Source organism: Leptonychotes weddellii, chromosome 6 (genome assembly GCF_054177405.1).
Source record: "Leptonychotes weddellii isolate Sample4059 chromosome 6, ASM5417740v2, whole genome shotgun sequence".
Lineage (NCBI taxonomy): Eukaryota > Metazoa > Chordata > Mammalia > Carnivora > Phocidae > Leptonychotes > Leptonychotes weddellii.
The window spans coordinates 46,533,788-46,555,533 of record NC_138374.1 but is presented as its reverse complement, the minus strand read 5'-3'; the positions used below and the strand labels follow the sequence as shown (position 1 = coordinate 46,555,533).

Genomic DNA, 21,746 nt, shown 5'->3' with positions numbered 1-21,746 from the left:
TGAATGTTGCCCTAGACCTTCTGAAGAGCCAAAGGGACTGTCATCAGAAACATTTTTGGGGTGGAGATTCCCCTGCTTATAAGGGCTTTTGCCCCCACAACAGAAACTGAGAAAGGTCTATATCTGTCCTCTGTCAGAGCCAGTTACCTGCAGAAGAGGTAAGATGACTTGCCCACTCTCAGGTGACTTCATGAAGGCCCTGATGGGATGGAAGGAGTATGAGCTGCAGTGGGAAGGCTCCCACCTGCCCCTGGTCTTGAGTCCAGCTTGAGGGTACGGGCTACACCAGGGGATCCGGTGGGAGAAGTATGCACTCATGTCCACTCTAGAACCTGTCTCCACTCCATCAGAGCCATTGAAGTCTGCCCTGCACTTGATGAGGAAGACAGTCAAGGAGGATTTGGAGCCCAGGTTGCAGGTGGTTTGGGATTTGGCTTATGCCAATTCTAGGCCTGGGTTGGGGACTTTCCGAAAATAGAGAGGAGCAGATTCTGAAGTTAGATTTAAGTAGGAATACTAGCTTTAGGACATATTAACTGCGGTACCTCAAGCAGGTTACCTGGCCCTTCTGTGTTATAATACCCTGCAAAGTTGGCACAAAGATTAAGCGAGATATTTATATAGCATTTGGAATAAGGACTGTCAGAAAGTAAAGGGGCAATAAATGGTAATAATGATCATTGGATGCTGGCTCTTGCGGAGGAGCTGGCTCCCTCCAAAGGAATTTGGTAACCTCTTCTTGCTCCCACACCTCATCTACTAATCTCATAGGCCCCAGGCCATCTTCACCAGCCCCTCATTTTCTCCCACTTTGGCTCTCGGGCTGACGCATGCGCTCTCGGGTTTCCTCGCCGCGGTTTTCCTTCCCTCGCCCATCTTGAATCCCGCGACCCTTCCGGTTTGGGCCCCGCCCCCGCCGGTATGGCTCCGCCTCACGCCCATAGGGCCCCTCCTCCCGAAGCAGTTCCGGTTCGGATTCCAGGGGCTGCGGGAGCCGCAGAGACTAGCCGAAGCGATGCCTGCGCGCAGCCGCCACCGCCCCCGCCTCCACTCCGGCTCGCCTCCCCGGCCTCCGCCTCCGCCGCTCGAGGCGCTTCACGCTGGCCAGGCCCGAAGGGCCGGTGGTTGCGACGGCGGTTCGGACGCCGACTCGGAGGTGGGTCGGGGAAGCCCGACTCGGACCGCGGAGGTGAGCGGGATCAGTGCCTGAGGAGAGGGGAGTTTGGGGAGCGCCCGCAGCCGGGGATGAGTTGGGAGTCAGGGGCGGAGCCGGGCTGCCTAGGACTGGGATCCGGAGGGGCCGCAGGAGACGGTTGAGGGAGCCGGGAGAGTCTGCTCTAGAATGGAATCTGGGAAATGGAGGCTGTTGAGCCGAGGGCCTGAGGAGGGTGACGATGGCTGGAGGCTGAGGGGCGAGGGTAGTGGGAAACCTGAGGGAGAGGTGGCTTTGAAGAGGCAAGGGCTTGGAGGGTATGGGAAGCCGAGTAGTGAGGGAAGCACATGCAAGGGGTTCCGCGGGAATGAGGGGCCGGAGGAAGGGATGCTTTGGGATTTGGAGGTGGGGGCGAGGGATCGGAGCAGCCAGGACCGCGGTCGGTATTATGGCCTGGCGAGAGAGACGGGACCGGGTTGTGACGGACGTGGTAGCTGACCGAAGGTGGGGGGCGGGGGGAGGTTTGCTAATTAGGAGAAGGATTTAGGTTTGATTGGAAGAGGGAGGGGCTGTCTGTTAGGAAGTCATCTGACCTGAAGGGCCAGAAAAAGAGAAATGGGGTCAAGAAAGAAAAGGAGCCCTTGGGGATCTAATTCAAGACTTTGGCATTTTCACAGGTGTCTTTGAAAGCGCCGAAGATCACTAGGGTAATATGCTTGGATTGTGGGGCTTTCTCGTTTGTAGACAGTGGATCCTTTTAAGAATCTGGGACGGTGTTGAACACTGATTTGCCGCAACGGCTGGGGGAAAGTAGTAAAAAGGAAGTGATGTTTGGAAAAGATAGTGAAAGGAGTGATTCTGACAATAAAGATATCATTTGGGGGCGCCTGGGTGGCTCAGTTGGTTGGGCGACTGCCTTCGGCTCAGGTCATGATCCTGGAGACCCGGGATCGAGTCCCACATCGGGCTCCCTGCTCGGCGGGGAGTCTGCTTCTCCCTCTGACCCTCCCCCCTCTCATGCTCTCTCTCTCTCAAATAAATAAATAAAATCTTAAAAAAAAAAAAAAGATATCATTTGGGTTTCTTCTAACAGTAATAGTGTGGGTTTTTTCTTTGTATTTTTTTTTCTTAAAGTTTACTTTAGATACCAGACAAGTTTAGATCTTTAAGAAAAAAGATTTAATACGTTACCTTTAAAAAAGCAGAACAAGAATTTGGACACTTAGGTTTTACAGATACTCCGTATTGACTGGTTACACTTTGACAACTTGAGTTGACACATATATTTACTACAGGGTAAAAATATGGTCAGTGCAGGTGTCTGGTTAAAAGAGTTTATAAAACTACAGTTGACCCTTGAACAGCAGGGGTTTAGAAGCATGCAGTCATAATCCCCTATAACTTTTGACTCTCCAAAAACTTAGCTAATAGCCTGTTGACCAGGAGCCTTACTGATAACATAAACAGTTAACACATTTTATAAATTATGTGTATTATGTATTATATTCTTATAATAAAGTAACCTAGAGCAAAGAAAATGTTAAAATCATATGGGAGAGAAAATAAATTTACAGGACTGTACTGTATTTATTTTTAAAAAATCTGCATATACGTGAACCCGTACAATTCAAACCCTGTTGTTCAAGGGTCAGCTGTATATGTGAAATCACCACAGCCCGGGTATACCAGCTCTTTCTCTCACTCATAACTCCAGGATTGGGGTCTCTTGAAAATTGAAGGGGTACTTTGGACAAGTTTGCAGGACCAATATTAATGCAATTTTGCATATATTGTATGAATAATTTTTTTTTTAAAGATTTTATTTATTTATTTGACAGAGAGAGAGACAGCGAGAGAGGGAACACAAGCAGGGGGAGTGGGAGAGGGAGAAGCAGGCTTCCTGCGGAGCAGGGAGCCTGATGCGGGGCTTGATCCCAGGACCCTGGGATCATGACCTGAGCCGAAGGCAGATGCTTAACGACTGAGCCACCCAGGCGCCCCTGAATAATATTTTTAATAGAGTGATCTAGAAAAATAAGAATAGAGGGTGCTTGTAGTAGGCAGTAAACAGAACTGGGATAGGTGGTACCATAGATACCTTTTATAGAAGAGATAGTACCAAAACAATAATTGTGCCAGAAAAATGATTGCAATACTTACATTCACTTTAGTAGAAATAAGTTAGTTTCCTTTTGTAATTGTTAAATTATAACATGGCTTCAGGAAGTCTTTAGCTATGTTTCATAAGATTACTTTTACAACTTTTTATTTGGTTATACATTTTGCAAATTCGTTGGCCATTTCAAAACAAACTTTTAATCAAGTGTTTCTTCTCTAAACGGGTATCTACTGTTTAATCTTCATGCAGTGAAAATGTACTGATTGCAAAATCTTTTAAATATTAATTTATGTGTATAGACTGTGTCATATCTTCAGTGTACTAGTAATTATTTCTTCAAAGGAGAGATAAATTCTCTTTCCTTTAACTGTTGTCCAAAGATTAACTCCCTTTTCTCTAATTTAATACAAATGATCTTTAGTTGGAAGTTACGTAGTATTACTGTTGTTTATGTTTCTGCTTAACCGACACCAGACTGAGATTCTCTAAAGACCATGTCTTCATACTTAGCTCTAAATAAAAGTCTCAGCATTTAAAAATTTATGGAATTGAACTGAAATAGAACTCTCTATTAAGGTTACATCTTAATATTACTATGAAATTAAGTAAACCATTAAATGGAGTTGTACAATTAATATATTAGCATGCCTAATAGTTATTTTTGTTTCCCTTTGACAGTTCTCACACTTAGTTGTAAAGAAAATCAGTTTTGTGCTTGAGCAGTTTCCCTAAGACAAGAAGAAGCCATCATGACCACAATGGCAGAATGTGCAGATATACTTAGATAAATCAGTTTTGATTTCAGTAGTACTCTCCATTCTGTAAAGACTCTAATTCACATTGCACAACTACTTGTAAACATTCTTATTTTGTTAACCACTAAATCTTCACTGCTTTTTCAAAACTTTGCCATAGCTGATTTAGAGACATTTTCGTGGCTTTTTTGAGAATTGAAGTTTGAACATTGTTTTTGAGAAGTTGTTGTATCACAGATGTTCTAATGAATATTGTTATTTTGTCTTATAAGAATGACCATATTAATTAGATATTCTTTGAAAATTCTTACCTCCAGGCCTGAAGGATATGAAGTTAATAGTAGTGTGAATCTAACATGGCCATTAATCATGACAGTGATTCTTACTTTAGGTCTTACTGTCCTCTTAGCTTTGAGAAGTCCAGAAGTTAACAAAAATTGGAGAGCATGAACCAGACTCGCTTGGAGATCAATTCAGTGTTTACGTGATGCTTCTGTCACTGGTTCGTAATTTGTTATATGAGTATGGGATATGGATTTGTGACAGACTTGTGGTGTCAATATTCCTCCCCCCATATATACAGTACCATCATCACTGGATCTTAAGCCTGACCCCTTCTAGCTGACTCTAGACTTCATGCCTCCGTATTGAAATGTTCTGTTACTTCACTACACACTGGGTCCTCCCAGTAATAAAATCACTTCAGTACAGAATGTAACATGAGTTTATCTTTGCTCTTGCTTAGGACAGTAGAAACTGGGAAAACTTGTTTACAATAGTTTACTTGTTAACAATAGTTTAATCACAGTGTTTCACAGAATAGTTTTTTATCCTATGTACCTCAAAGGGGTGTTGTGAAGGCAGTGACCTATATTTATATTTGTCTCAAATTTTTATAGTAGGTTTAATTAAGCATTTGAATTGTGGCAGTGGTCAAGAGAGGTACTAATGTACCTATTATCTTGACCCTTTGTTCTCTTAAAATTCTTGACAGCTAAGACATTCTAGTAGGAGATGAGAACCATGAATTCTACTAATTTCGGGTCTTCTTATAAGTGAAACTGTATCACTGAGTTATTGGAAATGCCTGCAAATTAGTGGTAGTTTGAGACTAAATTAAATCGATGTCAGTTTCATCAATATAATATTGTCATAAAAGTCAAAGATTGCCAGAACCATACTTTAAATTGGGGGCCCAAGTCTGGTATATTTTCGCAATATTGTAATAGATTTTGAAATCTTGAGCCAGTTTCTCCTTTTCCATTATGTTGATTTGATTTGGAGGTGTAGCATATTTAAAAATAAAGATTTTACTGATCAATATGTCAAACCACTAGCCTTTCTAAATATCATTTTAGTGATTAGAATAAGAACTAGAATTTTATATGCTTCTTTGCTGGTGTATTTCTTTGTACTGGCATACAGCCAGATCAAGAACCCTTCATCAAATTTACTACTAAATTTTCATCATTGTGTAAAAACTTTTACTGTAACTGAGGATTTAAACTGGGCAGTGTTATCTATTAGATTCTTACTCGTTGAGCTGAGACGGTTTTGGATGTGATACAGAATTAGGTGCAACCTGCTAGTGGGAGTCTTAGTCTAAAGGCAAGTTGGAGCCAGAAAAAGTTTGTGTTCTTTGGTATACATGACAACTTTTTTTTTTTTAATAGCATAGTTAAGAGTGCATGGTCCAGGCAGCAAAAAATATCTGAGAACTGAAGTACAGCCTTTCTTTAAATGTGCTGCCTCAAACTCTACTGCTTAAAAGTGGAACATAACAAAACAGTAGAGAATCACTGCTAGAGTTTCAAAAATTGATGGTAGAAATTGGTTCAGGGTCTTCGTAACTGTCTTGTAATTATAGAAGATTTCATAGATGTTTTGGAAACAATGCTCTGTGCTTATTAAGAAAAAGTAAACTATTTTTAGATAAATATAAAGAGACAATAATAGTTTTGTGTTTGCTCAATGAAAAAATTTTAATTTAGAATTAAAGAAAATAAAGATGAGATTAGAAAGAAAAGCTTCATAGTCCTAAATACTACAAACTGCAGAGTTAAATGCCCAAAGTAAACTTTGTCCTTCTACATTGTAGTTTAGGCTTTTTACTTTCATAGAAATTAATTTTGTGCTCTGGTTTATGGATCTGCAGACTGGTATGATTTGTCTCTGTTGTGTGCATTATAATTAAGCTTTATTAGGTAAAATTAGATTTAAGCTTATTTTAGTGTGAGTTCAATTATAATGTATAATTGCCTGAAGGGGAATATATTAACATTAACTTTATATAATTTTAAAAAATCTCTTCCCCCTTTTTTTCTCTTGAGATGTGGATATTATTTTTTAGGTTTTATACATCACTTGAAAATTATAATTTTTAAAAATTTTACTGAAGGGGGGGCACCTGGGTGGCTCAGTTGGTTGGAGGACTGCCTTCAGCTTGGGTCATGATCCCAGGGTACTGAGATCGAGTCCCGCCTCAGCAGGGGAGTCTGCTTCTCCCACTCCCCCTGCTCGTGTTCTCCCTCTCGTTCACTCTCTCTCTCTTTCAAATAAATAAATAAGAAGAGTTGGATGCTTAAAAATAAAATTTTACTGTAGGGGTGCCTGGGTCACTCAGTTGGTTAAGCATCTGACTTCAGCTCTCATCATGGATTGGGCCCCACTTTGGGCTCCATGCTCATAGCGAGGAGTCTGCTTGTCCCTCTGCCCTTCCCCAGGCTTGTGCTCTCTCCCACCCCCCCAAATAAATAAAATCTTTTAAAAAATAAAAAATAAATAAAAATTTTACTGTATACCAAATCAGTAATAACTTTCAAAAATAGCACATTTTATATTTATAATTATTTTTTAATTTTTTTTTATTTGACAGAGAGAGACACAGAGAGAGAGGGAACACAAGCAGGGGGAGTGGGAGAGGGAGAAGCAGGCTCCCACTGAGCAGGGAGCCCGATGCGGGGCTTGATCCCAGGACCCCAGGATCACGACCTGAGCCGAAGGCAGATGCTTAACGACTGAGCCACCCAGGCGCCCCACATTTTATATTTATAAATCAAGTTTCATCAGTTGTTCTAAATTCCTTTAGGGGCATTTTAATGTATGATTTTTAAAGACGGTGTATGTTTTTTAAAGAAGATAATTGCTTCAGGCTGTACTCTAGTATTTTATTTTATTTTTAAAAATTTTATTTATTTATTTGACAGAGAGAGAGAGAAAGCGAGAGAGGGAACACAAGCAGGGGGAGTGGGAAAGGGAGGAGCAGGCTTCCCACCGAGCAGGGAGCCCGATGCGGGGCTCGATCCCAGGACCCTGAGATCATGACCTGAGCCGAAGGCAGTCGCTTAGCCGACTGAGCCACCCAGGCACCCCTGTACTCTAGTATTTTAGAGTACACATGATCAAGTGAAACCACAAGGAAAATCCAGCATATTTAAAACCACTGTCACTATATGAACCTAGGCATTGTTTCTATAAGACACACAGAAAGTAAAGTTTTCATTTTACTGATATATCCTTTGTGGGTTTTTTTGTTTTGTTTTGTTTTTTAGATTTATTTATTTATTTATTTTAGAGCACACGGAGGGGCAGAGGGAGAGGGAGAGAATCTCGAGCAGACTCCTCAACTGAGCACAGAGCGCAGGAGGGGCTCAGTCCCACAGCCCTGAGATCGCGACCAGAGCCGAAATTAAGAGTTGAACACTTAACCAACTGAGCCACCTGCGTGCTCCTGTTGATACATCCTTTGTATTCTAAAGATTGCATAATGGTAAATTAGAAACACATAACCAAATTATGTGTTTGCATAATTAAAACCAACAGGATAGTTTGTGTCTTTCCAGTTATTAGTACCTGTCACTTGAGGAAATTTTCCCAGTTTCTTCCCAAATTGTTAGAAGTATAGAATACTTATTTTTTTTAAGATTTTATTTATTTGTTAGAGCACAAGCAGGGGGAGCTGCAGGCAGAGGGAGAACCAGGTTCCCCGCTGAGCAAGAAGCCTGATACGGGCTCGATCCCAGGACCCCGGGATCATGACCTAAGCCAAAGGCAGACGCTTAACCGGCTGAACCACCCAAGCGTCCCTAAGATTTTATTTTTAAGTAATCTCTACACCCAATGTGGGGCTCAAACCTACAGCCCCGAGATCAAGAGTCATATGCTCCACTGACAGAACCAGCCAGGCACCCCTAGAAGTACTTTTAGATACCGACAATAATCAGTTGCATCAACCTATAACATTTTTTTAGAGGTTGTTATGCTCTTGTTGAAATATTTTTATTAAGTTAAACTTGGTATTAAACAAGTCTTTATATGAGGAACTCCTGTTGAGTTGAATTCTGCTCTGATTAACTGGAATCACTGTTGTTATTTTGGTTTTTTGTTTACGTTATTTTATTACACTGTTGATTCCCTAAAAGGTAATTCCACCTTGAGCAAAACCTTTATAAGACTTTACAATTGTTTTCAAATACTCAAAATTATTTCATATTAACCCAAAGATTTCAAAAGTTAAGAGTGGGTTTGACTATTAATTATAGATGACTATCCTAATGATTTAATTTCAGGCCTAGGGCAACACTAGCAGAAAGAGGAGTTGATGAGGATGACAATACTAGCTTACATTTACTGAGCAGTTTGTATTTGCCAAGCATTATTATAAATGCATTACATGTATTATTCCAGGTAATCTTAACAAGGCTGTGGAGTAAGAACTAATATTCTCTTCATTCTCTTCCAGAGCCAGCATTCTTAACTACTATGCTTTCTGGGTTTTATATCAAATTCTGTTGCAGAATAGCTGTCTGAAATTTATTTAACTTTCAAGCCTTTATTGTTTCTGAAGAATTATACTGGATCTTTCAGATCATTCCTAATTCTACCATTTTAAGAATTCTGTCATCCTGATTTACAAAACATTATATGTTTAATGTTTCTAATTAGTTTCTGTTTGTAATCTCTTGGTCTCAAAGTATAAAGGTTAAGTCATTTTCTAAAGTCATACTGTTAATGGGTGATGGAGCTGGATATATAATCAGATGTTCTTTTGGAATTCTTGGTCTTGTTAGTTGCCTCAGTATTTCTTACCTTTTATTTAGTGTGTATATGTATACATGGGTTAATAGTTGAATTTAATTGATTTTTTAAATTTTCTATTCATATCTATTTGTGTGATGTGCTTCAAACAGTTGAGAAGTAATATTGTTTTCATTTTCTTTTTTTTTTTTTTTTAAGATTTTATTTACCTATTTGAGAGAGTGAGCAAGAGAGAAAGAGAGAGAGTGCACTAGCAGGGAGAGGAGCAGAGGGAGAGGGAGAAGCAGACTCCCAGCTGAACAGGGAGCCCAATGTGGGGCTCAATCCTGGAACTCCGGGATCATGACCCAAGCCTAAGGCAGATGCCCAACCGACTGAGCCACCCTAGCACCCCTTGTTGTCATTTTCTTGAGTCTTTTCCCTTTGGATATCAAGTATTACATGCTCATTGTATAAAATTCAGGAATTTTAGAAATATTTAAGGTAGAGAGTGAAAGAGTTCACTGGAGGAGTAACTATTAATAGTTGGACATTTTACTTATTTAAAGATATATGCATAGGCTACATGTACTATTTTTTAGGACATTTTGCTCCTTTAAAAGTTTTTTCAACTTTAATTTTGAAATAATTAGATTTACAGGAAGTTGTGTAGATAGTACAGAGAGATCCCACTTACCCTTCACTCAAGTTACCTCACTAGTTATATCTTACATAGTTATAGTACAGTATCAAGACCATTCAAAATGTGTGTATAGTTGTGTGTCATTTTATCATGAGTAGATTTGTTTAACCATTGTACCAATCAAGATATAGAGGGGCGCCTGGCTGGCTCGTTGGAAGAGCATGTACCTCTTGATCTCCAGGTTGTGAATTCGAGTCCCACGTCAGGTGTAGAGATTACTTAAATAAATAAATTTAAAAACTTAAAAAGCCTAAAAATTTTTTTAAAAACATAGAATTATTCCATCACTATAAAGATCTCCCTTGGGTTAACCTCCACACCCCTGATACATACTCTTCCTAACTTCTGGCAACCTCTAATCTGTTTTCTACCTATATAATTTTATCATTTGAGGATATTATAAAGGGAATCATACTGTATGTGACAATTTGAGATTGACTTTTTTCACTTAGCACAATGCCCTTGAGTCCCATTGATTGTGTGTATCCATGGTTTATTAATTTTTATTGCTGAGTAGTATTCCATGGTATGGATGTGCCACAGTTCCACAGTTTAACTGTTTACATATTGTGAGATATTTTGTTTTTATACACAGTTCAGCTATGACAAGTAATGAAGCTAGGGACATTTGTATACAGGTTTTGTGTGGACCTTAGTTTTCATTTCTCTGGGATAAATGCCCAGGAGTAGGAGTACAGTTGCTAGGCTGTATGGTAAGTGTATGCTCAGTTTTTAAAGAAATTGCCAAACTATCATCCAGCATGGCTGTACAATTTTACTTTCCCCCAGCAGTGTGTAAGAGGTCCAGTTTCTCTCTGTCCTTGATAGCATTCCATATTGGCCCAATTTATTTTAGCATTTCAACAGGTGTGTAGTGATACCTCACCATGGTCTTAATTTGCATTTCCCTAGCAGCTAATGATGCTGAACATCTTTTCATGTACTTCTCTGCCATTCATATATCCTATTTATTTTTTCAAAAGATTTTATTTATTTGTCAGATACACAGGTGCGCGAGTGCACACAAGCAGGGGGAGCGACAGACAGAGGGAGGGGGAGAAGCAGGCTCCCCAATGAGCAGGGAGCCCGACGCAGGAGTCGATCCCAGGACCCTGCAATCATGACCTGAGCCGAAGGCAGACTCTTAACCGACTGAGCCACCCAGGTGTACCTCATATATTTTCTTTGATGACAAGCCTATTTATATGTCTTTTGCCCATTTTTTCATTGGATTTTTGTTTTTTTTACTGTTGAATTTTGGGAATTCTTTATATGTTCTAGATATGGGTCCTTTCTCAGGTATGTGGTTTGTCCAGGGAGTAATAGGGAAAAGTACGTCTACTCCATCTTCCCACAAGCAGAAGTCTACATATGCTGGGTTTTTGTTTTTTTTTTTTAAAGATTTTATTTACTTATTTGACAGGGACACAGTGAGAGAGGGAACACAAGCAGGGGGAATGGGAGAGGGAGAAGCAGGCTCCCTGCTTAACAACTGAGTCACCCAGGCGCCCCTACATATGCTGTTTTTAAAAATGTATTTGTCAGAAAGATTGTAATCGCTGCCATTTTTTCATCTCGTGTAGTATTTCCTTCATCTCTTGCATCATCATTTTTCATCATCATTTTATCATTTTCATCTCTCGCATCATCATTTTTCATCATCATTTTTTAGAAGCTGTTTCCTTCATTCAGTCTGTTAAATACTTTTATGCTAGCTTCAGTCCTCACAATCTGTTTTACACTTTTCCGACAATTATTCTCTGTAAAGCACACGCATTATGTGATCCTCTTGTTCAAGAATCTCTAGTGTCCAGGGGTGCCTGGGTGGCTCAGTCGTTGGGCGTCTACCTTCGGCTCAGGTCGTGATCCCAGGATCCTGGGATCGAGCCCGGCATCGGGCTCCCTGCTCAGCCAGGAAGCCTGCTTCTCCCTCTCCCACTACCCACTGCTTGTGTTCCTTCTCTTGCTGTGTCTCTGTCAAATAAATAAAATCTTAAAAAAAAAAAAAGAATCTCTCGTGTCTATAGAATATTCTGAACTTGACAATTAGAGGTTTCCATGATCTAGCCCCAATTTATATATATATATATATATATATATATTTTAACATTTTATTTATTTATTTGACAGAGAGAGAGAGCAAGTATGCTTACAAACAGGGGAGTGGCAGGCAAAGGGAGAGGGAGAAGCAGGCTCCCCACAGAGCAGGGGAAGCCCGATGTGGGACTCAATCCCAGGACTCTGAGATCATGCATGACCTGAGCCGAAGGCAGTCACTTAACCAACTGAGCCACCCAGGCGCCCCCAATTTCTATTTTCAACTTAATATTCCAGTACTCGCTTATGCCCTGTGAACACTAATCGTTCTTCATTGTTTTTTGTTTTCATATCCTTGTTCATGCAGTTTTCCTCTACTGGTGTACTTTTATTTCTCCATCTCTATCCACAGTTTCATCTCTCCTTAAAGGCTCAGCTCAGATGTCACTTCCAAGAACTCTTCTGATCTTACCAACTGGAAATAACTTCTCTTTTACAACTCCCTTAACTTTCCAATTTTTTTAAACGTTTCATTAAGTAAACTGCTTTGTTATGTTTTATGGATTAAGCGAGCTAATGTATATAAAGAACTAGCAGCTGTAATTGATTTTACCTTTTTTTAAAAAATGACTTTCTTTAATATCCCTTTCCAGATTAAAATCATTGGGGGCAGGCTCTGTTTCAGATTCATCTAGGTACGTGCCACTTGCCTAGTGCAATACCCTTCCCATGGTATGTGCACAATAAATATTTAATAGGTGAACAAACATAACATGAGGGCATTTTAATACTGTCTTTATCCCCAATGCCTTATTACTTGACATCTGCATATAGCAGACAGTAAATGTTTGAGACTAAACAGTGTAAAATTTGTGATTCAAAAAGCTTCCATCAAAAAAAAAAAGCTTTCATCATTAGGCAGTCTCATTTATGTAACCTTTATGTACTGTAACTGAAAACCTTTGATAAATTCCTCTGCTGATAACTAGAAAATATTTAATATTTATGAGATTCAATCCCTACAGAAGTACAAGAGCCTTCAGCTTATGTGAGATGGTGTGGTGTAGTGAGTAAGAACATGGACTTTGAAATGAGATTGCCTGGGTTGAAAACTTGTCTGTAGTAGTTACTAGTACACATTTATCTTGGCAAGTTATTTAATCCATCTGCTTCAGTTATCTCATCTGTAAAGTGAGGAAGATAATAATACCTACTTTATATGGTTGTGAGAATTATTTGAGCATACAAGTAAAACACTGAACACTTCCTGGCACTTTGTAAAAGTCTTAAAATGTTAGCTCATCTAATTATTGCCTCTTGTTACTTTCTGAAAATGCACTGAACACAGGTCAGAATTTAGAGTGTGTGATTTAGGATATAGATATAGAGACTACTTAAAAATAAAGTCTTAAGAATAAAAAAATTTAAATAAAAAAAAATAAATAAAGTCTTAAAAAAATAAATAAAAGATAAAGCAGGTCCAGTCAGGCAGAGTCCCCAAAGCAACTAGGCAAAGATCAAGCAGGAATTATTATTGCTATTATTATTATTGTTATTATTAAATGAAATCACATGTGAAATAACCGTGGACGGTGTCTGACCTGTAATATTCATAAGTGTTAGTTTCCTTCTATTAGCTCGCTCTTTCCCCCCTCATTTTACAGATTAGGTATTTAGATGCCACAAAGTTTAGTCACCTAAAGTGTTAATATTAATGAAATTAAGCTCCAAGAATTTTGACAACCAGTTTGCTGCTCTTCACCATATCATGCTGCTTTTCCTTAAAGCTAAAGGACGGATTGAAAATAAAGCTATTAAATCCTACCAGGGACTTACAGATTTAAAAATATTATAGTTTTTTTTTTTAGCATTCTTACTATATTTTGAAGACTTATTTCCTTATAATTATCAGAAATATATAAATTGTGGATAAATTTGATCAGTTATTTAAAAATAATAAAAATTTTCAGGGCACCTCGATGGCTCAGTGGTTAAGCATCTGACTCGGTTTTGGCGCAGGTCGTGATCTCATGGGTCATGAGATCAAGCCCTGGGGGCTCCCTGCTCAGTGAGGAGTCTGCTTAAAGATTCTCTCCCTCTGCTGCTCCCCTGCTCGCTCTTTCGCGCACTCTCTCTCAAATAAATAAATCTTAAAAAATAAAATAATAAAAATTCTCTGTTTTCTGGGTATTAGGTTTTGGTATTATAAACAGATTCTAAAGAATTATTTTTAGTATAAAATAAATGCAGTTTTTCTTAATACATATCAGCAGTCAACCCTAGAGTGTGATACTTCTTTACCAGCAGTTCTATGTATATGTTTAACTGTTTTATTCAGTTGTATCATTTAGATTATAATATAGGAGAGACAGCTATTCAACACAAAATTAACATATAATGGATAAAATAAGATGTGTGTGAAGGGACTTGAAAGGTTAAATGTTAGCTAAGCCAGAAATAGAAGAACAAGCAGAATTAGATTGGATGGTCTAATATAGTGCTTCAGAATCACTTGGGGAGCTTTTAAAAAATGCAGATGTCAAGCTTCTGTCCCCTCAGGGATTCTGATCCAATTGTTCTGGGGTGGGGCATGGGCAGTAGAACAGGCATGTTTTTAAACTTCAGATTATTCAAATGTGTAGCCAGGTTGAAAACCATTGTATATATCAATTCCTTGGAGCATAGGCAAAGGAGTCAAAGGCTTTTAAGATTTGTTTATTTATTTATTTATTTGTCAGAGAGAGAAAGAGAAAGAGCACAAGCAGGGGGAACAGCAGGCAGAGGGAGAAGCAGGTTCCCCACTGAGCAGGGAGCCCTCGATCCCAGGACCCTGAGATCAAGAGTCACATGCTCTTCCAACTGAGCCAGCCAGGCACCCCAACTTTTTTAGTGTCTTTTGAGATAATCATGTGGTTTCCCTGTTTTAGCTTATTAATATGGTGAATTATTTCAATTTTCAAGTGTTAAACTAACTTTGCATTCCTGGGATAAATACCACTTGGTTATGATGTATTAATTCTTTCTTAAATATTGTTGGATTTGATGCCTAAGATTTTAAAATTTTTGCATCTATGTTCTTAAAGGGCTATCAGGCTATAGTTTATTTTCTTCTTGTGCTGTCTTTGCCTGGTTTTGGTATTAGGGTAATACTGGCCTTATGGAATGAATTCAGAAATATTATCTCCTTGGGGCACTTGGGTGACTCAGTCAGTTAAAAATCTGACTCTTGATTTCGTCTCAGGTCATGATCTCAGGATGGTAAGATCATTTCCCATGTTAGGATTCTCTCTCTCCCTCTCCCTCTGCTCCCTTCCCCTCCCTCAAAGAAAGAAAGGAAGGAAGGAAGAAAAGAAAGGAAAGAGAAGAAAAGAAAAAAGAAAAGAAAGAGGGAAGATTGGTTCTCTCCTTTTCTGGAAGATAGGAAAAAATGATATTTCTTGTATTTCATTTTGAATAATTCCTATTGTTATGTCTTCAAGTTTATTATTCTTATCTTTTACAGATAAGAATCAGCTGTTAATTCCATCCAGCATATTTTTCATTGCATATATTGTAAGTTCATCTTTAGAAGTTAGAATTGAATGTTCTTTGTGTCCATGTCTAATTTTTTGAACATACGTAATAGAGTTCTTATAACTTAGTTAATTTCCTTGTCTGCTAATTCTATTATTTGTATCAGTTTTGGGTCAATTTTGGCTGATTGGTTTTCTATTCATTATAGGTGAATTTTCCTACTTTACATGTCTGGTAATCTTTGATTGGATGCCAGATATTATGGATTTTATCTGGTGCTGAATACTTTTGTATTCCTAGTAATATTCTTGAGCTTTGTTGTGGGAGGTAGTTAAATTACTGGAAAACAATTTGATCCTTTTGGATCTTGCTTTTAAGATTTGTTTGGCTGGACCAGAGACATGTTCATTCTAGGGCAGGGTTTCTCAATATCAGCACTCTAACATTTGGTTCAGTTAATTCTTTGTTGTGAAGGGCTATGCTGTGCTTTGTAAAATGTTTAACAGCAACCTTTAGGTGACCCCCCCAGTTGTGACAACCAATAATGTCTCCAGAAATTGCCAAATGTGGGGAGGGGTGGCAAATTGCCCCCAGTTGAATAACTACTGCTTTAAGATTCATTTTGTCTCACTACTATGACAAGATCTTCCTGTGTGCTTTGCCCAATGCCCCATGGATTGTGAGATTTTCTTTTTTTTTTCCAGTCTGGCTGTTTGGGGTAGGCACTTTTATTGGTCTTCTGTGTATATTGGATGTTGTTCCCCCCTAATCTTTCTGGGTGGTTCTTTTTTCTGTCCTATTTTGTTTCCTCATGTATATGTGATAATCAGTATTCAGCTGCATATTCAAGGGAGAGTCTGCAGATCTCTGGGGTTCTGTTTTAGTCTTTTTTAGTTACTATAACAAAATCACTAAAATTACTGTAGACTGAGTGGCTTAAACAAAACACACTTATTTCTCACAGTTCTGGAGCCTGAGGAGTCCAAGATCAAAGCCCAGCAGATTTGGTGTCTGGTGAGGGCCTGCCTCCTGCTTCATAGTCAGTCATCTTCTAGCTCTGTCTTTAAATGGTGGAAGGGGTGGTAAAACTCTCTGGGATATCTCATATAAGGGAACTAATCCCATTTATGGGGGTTCTGCCTCATGACCTAATCACCTCCTAATTGTGGGCTAGGATATCAACATATGAATTTTGGGGAGACACAAACATTCAGTCCATAACAAGTTCTCTCTGTTCATCTTTCTGCTCTCCAGTATTCTATTTCATGAACACTAGCCACCTGGATCTCCCCAAACTCTCAGCTCCATCTCCTCAACTCAGCAAGTCTGCCAGGCCTCACCCATTTTGTGTCCTGTGCCACACATCACTTGGAAGCTCTTAAGGCAGGGGCGCCTGGGTGGCTCAGTCGTTAGGCGCCTGCCTTCGGCTCTGGTCAGGAAGCCTGCTTCTCCCTCTCCCACTCCCCCTGCTTGTGTTTCTTCTCTCTTGTGTTTCTCTCTGTCAAATTAAAAAATCTCTTATATATCTATATAGATATATATAAAAAAAAAAACTCTCAAGGCAGTAAGCTGGGGCAGTAGGGTTACTTTGTTTCCCGTCTTTCAGGGATCTTTTTTGTCCGATGCCCAATGTCTTGAAGCTAGTTTTTCTCCCCCCCCCCCATATATTTTGTCTATTATTTGGTTGTTTGAGGTGGGTGGGTAAATTTGGTCCCTCTTATTATATCTTGGTCAGAAACAGTCCCTTTAACTGATAATTTATTCATATTAATTATTGATTAAAGTTGAAAGTGTTCTGGGGCGCCTGGGTGGCTCAGTCGGTTAAGCGTCTGGCTCTTGATTTGGGCTCAGGTCATGATCTCAGGGTCATGAGATAAGAGTCCTGCATCAGGCTCTACGCTCACGTGGAACTTGCTTGGGATTCTTTCCCTCTCCCTCTGCCCCTCCCCCTCAAAAAAAAAAAAAAAAGCTGAAAGTGTTTTTAAAAACTTACTAACCTAATTTCTTCATTTTTTGGATTTGTATGAAACTTCAAACTCTCCTGTTTCATGTAGTTTCTATGGCACAATAGAAATATTAAATTGGCCCTAAAGCCTTTTATCATCTTTTTAATATACCTCTTTAGAGCAGGTTTTCGCAGTGTTAGCTAAATATGGGTCTCTAACTGTATGTGGTAGCATACAATTAAAGGACATGTCCTGACCTGATGAAGCACATTAGTGGAGTGTGTCATGTTTTTAGGGCATTGCCACAGCAGGCTCAAAGACTTCCGGAAGGCTTCCTTGTGTAACTCATATTTTCTAGCAGCTAAAGCACCAGTTTCAAAGCCTGTTTGTTAGCCTGATTGAGGGTGTAGAGAGCTGGTGATATAAGACGGGGGAAAAAAACTATGAGAGAGAAGATCATTTTGAGCAGTGTATGAGACAAAACCATACTGAAGGATAATGCTACAAGGATGGGAGTGACTTGGAACCCATTGGTGGTAAGCTGTTTGAGAAAGGAGAAAGGCAGCAGAATAGAAAATAAAATGACAGAAGAAATCTGGCCTTTTTGTGTGTGAGATGAGCTTATCAAATTTGCTACATTGTTACTGCTACAGAGTTTGTAGCATGTGCTTGTTGGATATTCAAAGATGAAATAATTTATTCAGAGCATATCTTGGGAAAAAGATGTATGTAGTGGGTGGGATGAAACCATCTGGGTATATATATGAACTAAAACAGCAAAATGATATTTTATTTTATTTTATTTTTAAAATATTTTATTTATTTATTTGACAGAGAGAGAGCACAAGAAGGGAGAGTGGTAGACAGAGGGAGAAGGAGAAGCAGGGAGCCTGATGTGGGGCTCGATCCCAGCACCCTGGGATTATGACCTGAGCCGAAGGCAGAAGCTTAATGACTGAGCCACCCAGGCGCCCCGCAAAATGATATTTTAATGGAATTTTATATTTGTAATAACTTATATAAAATGATATACATTAGTATGTATAAAATTCAGTGTTAAACTGCATAAAACGCATAATTCCTTGGCCTTAGGAAAGGCAGTGTAGCTAGAAAGAGCTGAGTAAGAGAGACTTCTTGTAGCTCTATAGTATATAAGAATTAGACAGCCTTTTAAAACATACAGATCCTTATAGGTGGATGTGCTGTTAATTTCCTCAGACTGAAAAGCTGTTGTGGATTGATAGTATGAAAAACTCTGTTTGGAAACAAAATATGATTTAAGGCTTCCAAAAACTAGGATTGCTTTTTAGCAATTAAGAAATATTTAGTGAGTGTTTCTTGCTGGCTGAGTATTTCTGATGGTGTAAGTGGTGCTCATGTAGTTAAGTATCTGCCTTTTTCAAGTGATTATGAGTCTTCGTGGCAAAAGTTTGTGTGGATAGGGGAAGAAAGGAGGACAGTAGCAGTTTTTCACTTTTTTTAGCATAAGTAAGCACAGAAGGTTTTTCATAGCCAGATATACATGTTATAAAGAAATGATAAATACCAAAATCAAGAATTATTTTATCTGGAAAGGGGGAGGAAGAGGATGATATCAGAGAGGGACAGTCACTTGTATTGATGTTTTGGTTTTGGCTTTTTAAAGCAAACTTTTAAAATATAGTTTAACATATGTAGAGAAAAGTGTAGATCATGAGTATACAGCTTCTTGAATTTTTATAAAGTGAACAGACCTGTATAACTAATACCCAGATTAAGAAACAGAACATCTGTATTGCAATTATTTTATATTTTTTTTCAAGCTGGGTAATGGGCACATGGGTATTTCTTGTATCATTCTTTGTTGTTGTTGTTGTTATGCTTTAAAAAAGTTTGCCTACTGTGTTTTTTAAAAAATCATCTCAGAAGGAAATAGGATCTTCAGAAATCTGGAAAATGTCATAAAACCCACATGCTTTAGTAATTGAGAAAACATACTTTAGGGAAATAGGGTTTTTTTGATGTAGGCCTTTGTCTCCTGTGTATCTTATAAACCTGATAGAGACCCAAGTTACTGAAAGTTTTAAAATGGAAAAAGAACATAAACAGAACTGTGTGGATCAAAGTAGTAAAAATTATTAGTACTTCTTGAAACAGTACATTATTGGCCTTTTACAAGCCAATATAAAGTTTGGGTCCTCAAATTTGTGAGTACATCAAAATGACAGTTTTCTTTTAAAAATTTTGTCACTGAAATCTCAGTGATAGTTTAAGAAGGAAATTGCTTATTCGGTTCTATAATCGTATATTCAAGGTATAGGATGAACTGAGCTATTAAGATATAGATATTCATATTTGGTTTATAGGCTTTATATCTATTGTAGAAATCGTTATTTGTATAGTGGGTAGAAATATGTTTAAGGAGTTTCCTAAAACTAGTTATCTGTCTGCCTTTGTGTTGTTTTTTGTTTTTGTTTTTGTTTTCTCATTTTGGAGAAGTAGGAGATACTTATTCGATCAAACATGAAGATTTCTGAAATTTGTTTTATTTTTATGCATTGCATATCTTTCTATAACTCATTTTATGAAAAGCATTAATATATGATTTTTCTCAATTATTCCAACAGTAGGCTTTTTCTAATTAAATTATGGTTGCTATGGTATGGAAAGGCCATTTGTAGAGTAATTTTTTGTAAAAATGTTTAGTCATTAGCCTTCTGCTGTTGGGTTTATATGCATAAAATTATTAGAATGTTAATCTACTGAAAACCAATCATTGAGTAATTTTTGTTCCTTTTACTCTCTTCTAGAAGCCAGTAGATCAATGTAAATAAATTATTGTTTCTGGTGTGTTTACATGTATTTGGTCTTAAAGGAGTTGTTAGGACACACTGAAGTTTCTGTTTTGTTTTCCTGTTTTCCCTGGACAGGCAGTGGAGGAGGAAATGGCTGTTCCTAATCACCTCTGTATTCGTCGCTGGACTACCAAGCATGTAGCTGTTTGGCTAAAGGATGAAGGCTTTTTTGAATATGTGGACATTTTATGTAATAAGCATCGACTTGATGGAATCACATTATTAACATTGACTGAATATGATCTCCGGTCTCCTCCTCTGGAAATCAAAATCTTAGGGGACATTAAAAGGTTAATGCTTTCAGTCCGAAAATTGCAGAAAATACATATTGATGTTTTAGAAGAGATGAGATACAACAGTGACAGTCCCATAGGTTCCATGACACCTTTCATCAGTGCTCTTCAGAGCACAGAGTGGCTCTGTAATGGGGAGCCTTCACATGACTGTGATGGACCCATCACTGATTTGAATTCTGATCAGTACCAGTACATGAATGGTAAAAACAAACATTCTATTCGAAGATTGGACCCAGAGTACTGGAAGACCATATTGAGTTGTATATATGTTTTTATAGTATTTGGGTTTACATCTTTCATTATGGTTATAGTCCATGAACGAGTGCCTGATATGCAGACCTACCCACCACTCCCAGATATCTTCTTAGACAGGTAAGTTTTGTTTCTAGTTGCCAAGTTTGTAGAAAATTGCTATAACAGCAATTGATAATAATGTATTTATGATAATTATGTTGTTTATTATTATTTTGGTTGATATACACTTTCTGATTACTTTATCTGGTAATACATGAAGTTGTGCTTTGAAATTGCCTTTTTGTCCTAGAGTAAATTAGACCTTAGGCCTATGTGAGTGGGAAAGGCTACTGCTTAGTTTTTTGTTTTTTTTTTTAATAGCTATATTATAGCTCCTTGGGCAGTTCAGATTGTAAAAGGGTTTCGTGGAATGTTTTCTCTAATAAATGAAATTTGGTTACATTTTTTTTATGATGAACGGGTTTCAGCCTTTCCAAAAGTAGGGGGAGGGCTCCTCTATCACCACATAAATTGAAATTATCATAAATAGTACAAACTGATTCATTGATAGTATCTTGTTTTTATGAAATGCTGAGTATATAAAAAAGAATATAGTATATGCATATGAAAAATAAGAATAGAACAAAATTCAAAACTATTAGTTTTTATATTTGTGATTTTTTAAAGTTTTTAAAGTTTGTAGAGCTTTCTTGTTCGTTTTTATAAAATGTTTTACCCTTCTGAAAGTGCCTTATAGTATATGTTTTTGTTTTTAAGAGTTTATTTGACAGAGAGAGACAGCGAGAGAGGGCACACAAGCAGGGGGAGTGGGGGAGGGAGAAGCAGGCTTCCCGCTGAGCAGGGAGCCCGATGCGGGGCTCAATCCCAGGACCCCAGGATCATGACCTGAGCCAAAGGCAGACGCTTACTGACTGAACCACCCAGGCACCCCTAGTACATGTTTTTTAAAATGAAATGAATCAAAGTATCCATATTAAGATGTCAGAATGACGTACATATCATATTTTGTTCCTTTCAAACCCTGACTAAAAGTATAGTAAAGAGGGTTTTTTTTGTTTAAGTTGTAAGCCTACAAGGATGGGGCAGATAAGAGAGGAGAAAGCAGTCATACATTTTTGG

At 38.3% G+C, this 21,746-nt stretch overlaps 2 protein-coding genes across 5 annotated transcripts in view; both read left to right on the top strand.

Moving 5' to 3' along the window:
- The window catches only part of VDAC2 (voltage dependent anion channel 2), a 328,221-nt gene that overhangs the window by 251,560 nt on the left and 54,915 nt on the right, over window positions 1–21,746 (top strand). The window lies entirely within an intron of this gene.
- SAMD8 (sterile alpha motif domain containing 8) overlaps window positions 968–21,746 on the top strand; it is a 41,905-nt gene continuing 21,126 nt past the window's right edge. Inside the window, exons 1-4 of one of the 4 annotated variants that reach the window (XM_081824044.1) lie at window positions 1,050–1,189; window positions 12,437–12,478; window positions 15,286–15,335; window positions 20,152–20,744. In XM_081824044.1, the coding sequence (XP_081680170.1) occupies window positions 20,167–20,744 (578 nt within the window). In that variant the 5' untranslated portion in view covers window positions 1,050–1,189; window positions 12,437–12,478; window positions 15,286–15,335; window positions 20,152–20,166. Of the gene's footprint in view, window positions 1,190–12,436; window positions 12,479–15,285; window positions 15,336–20,151; window positions 20,745–21,746 lie in introns of all 4 variants that reach the window. The other 3 variants (XM_081824047.1, XM_081824046.1, XM_081824043.1) reach the window with 3 other exon arrangements.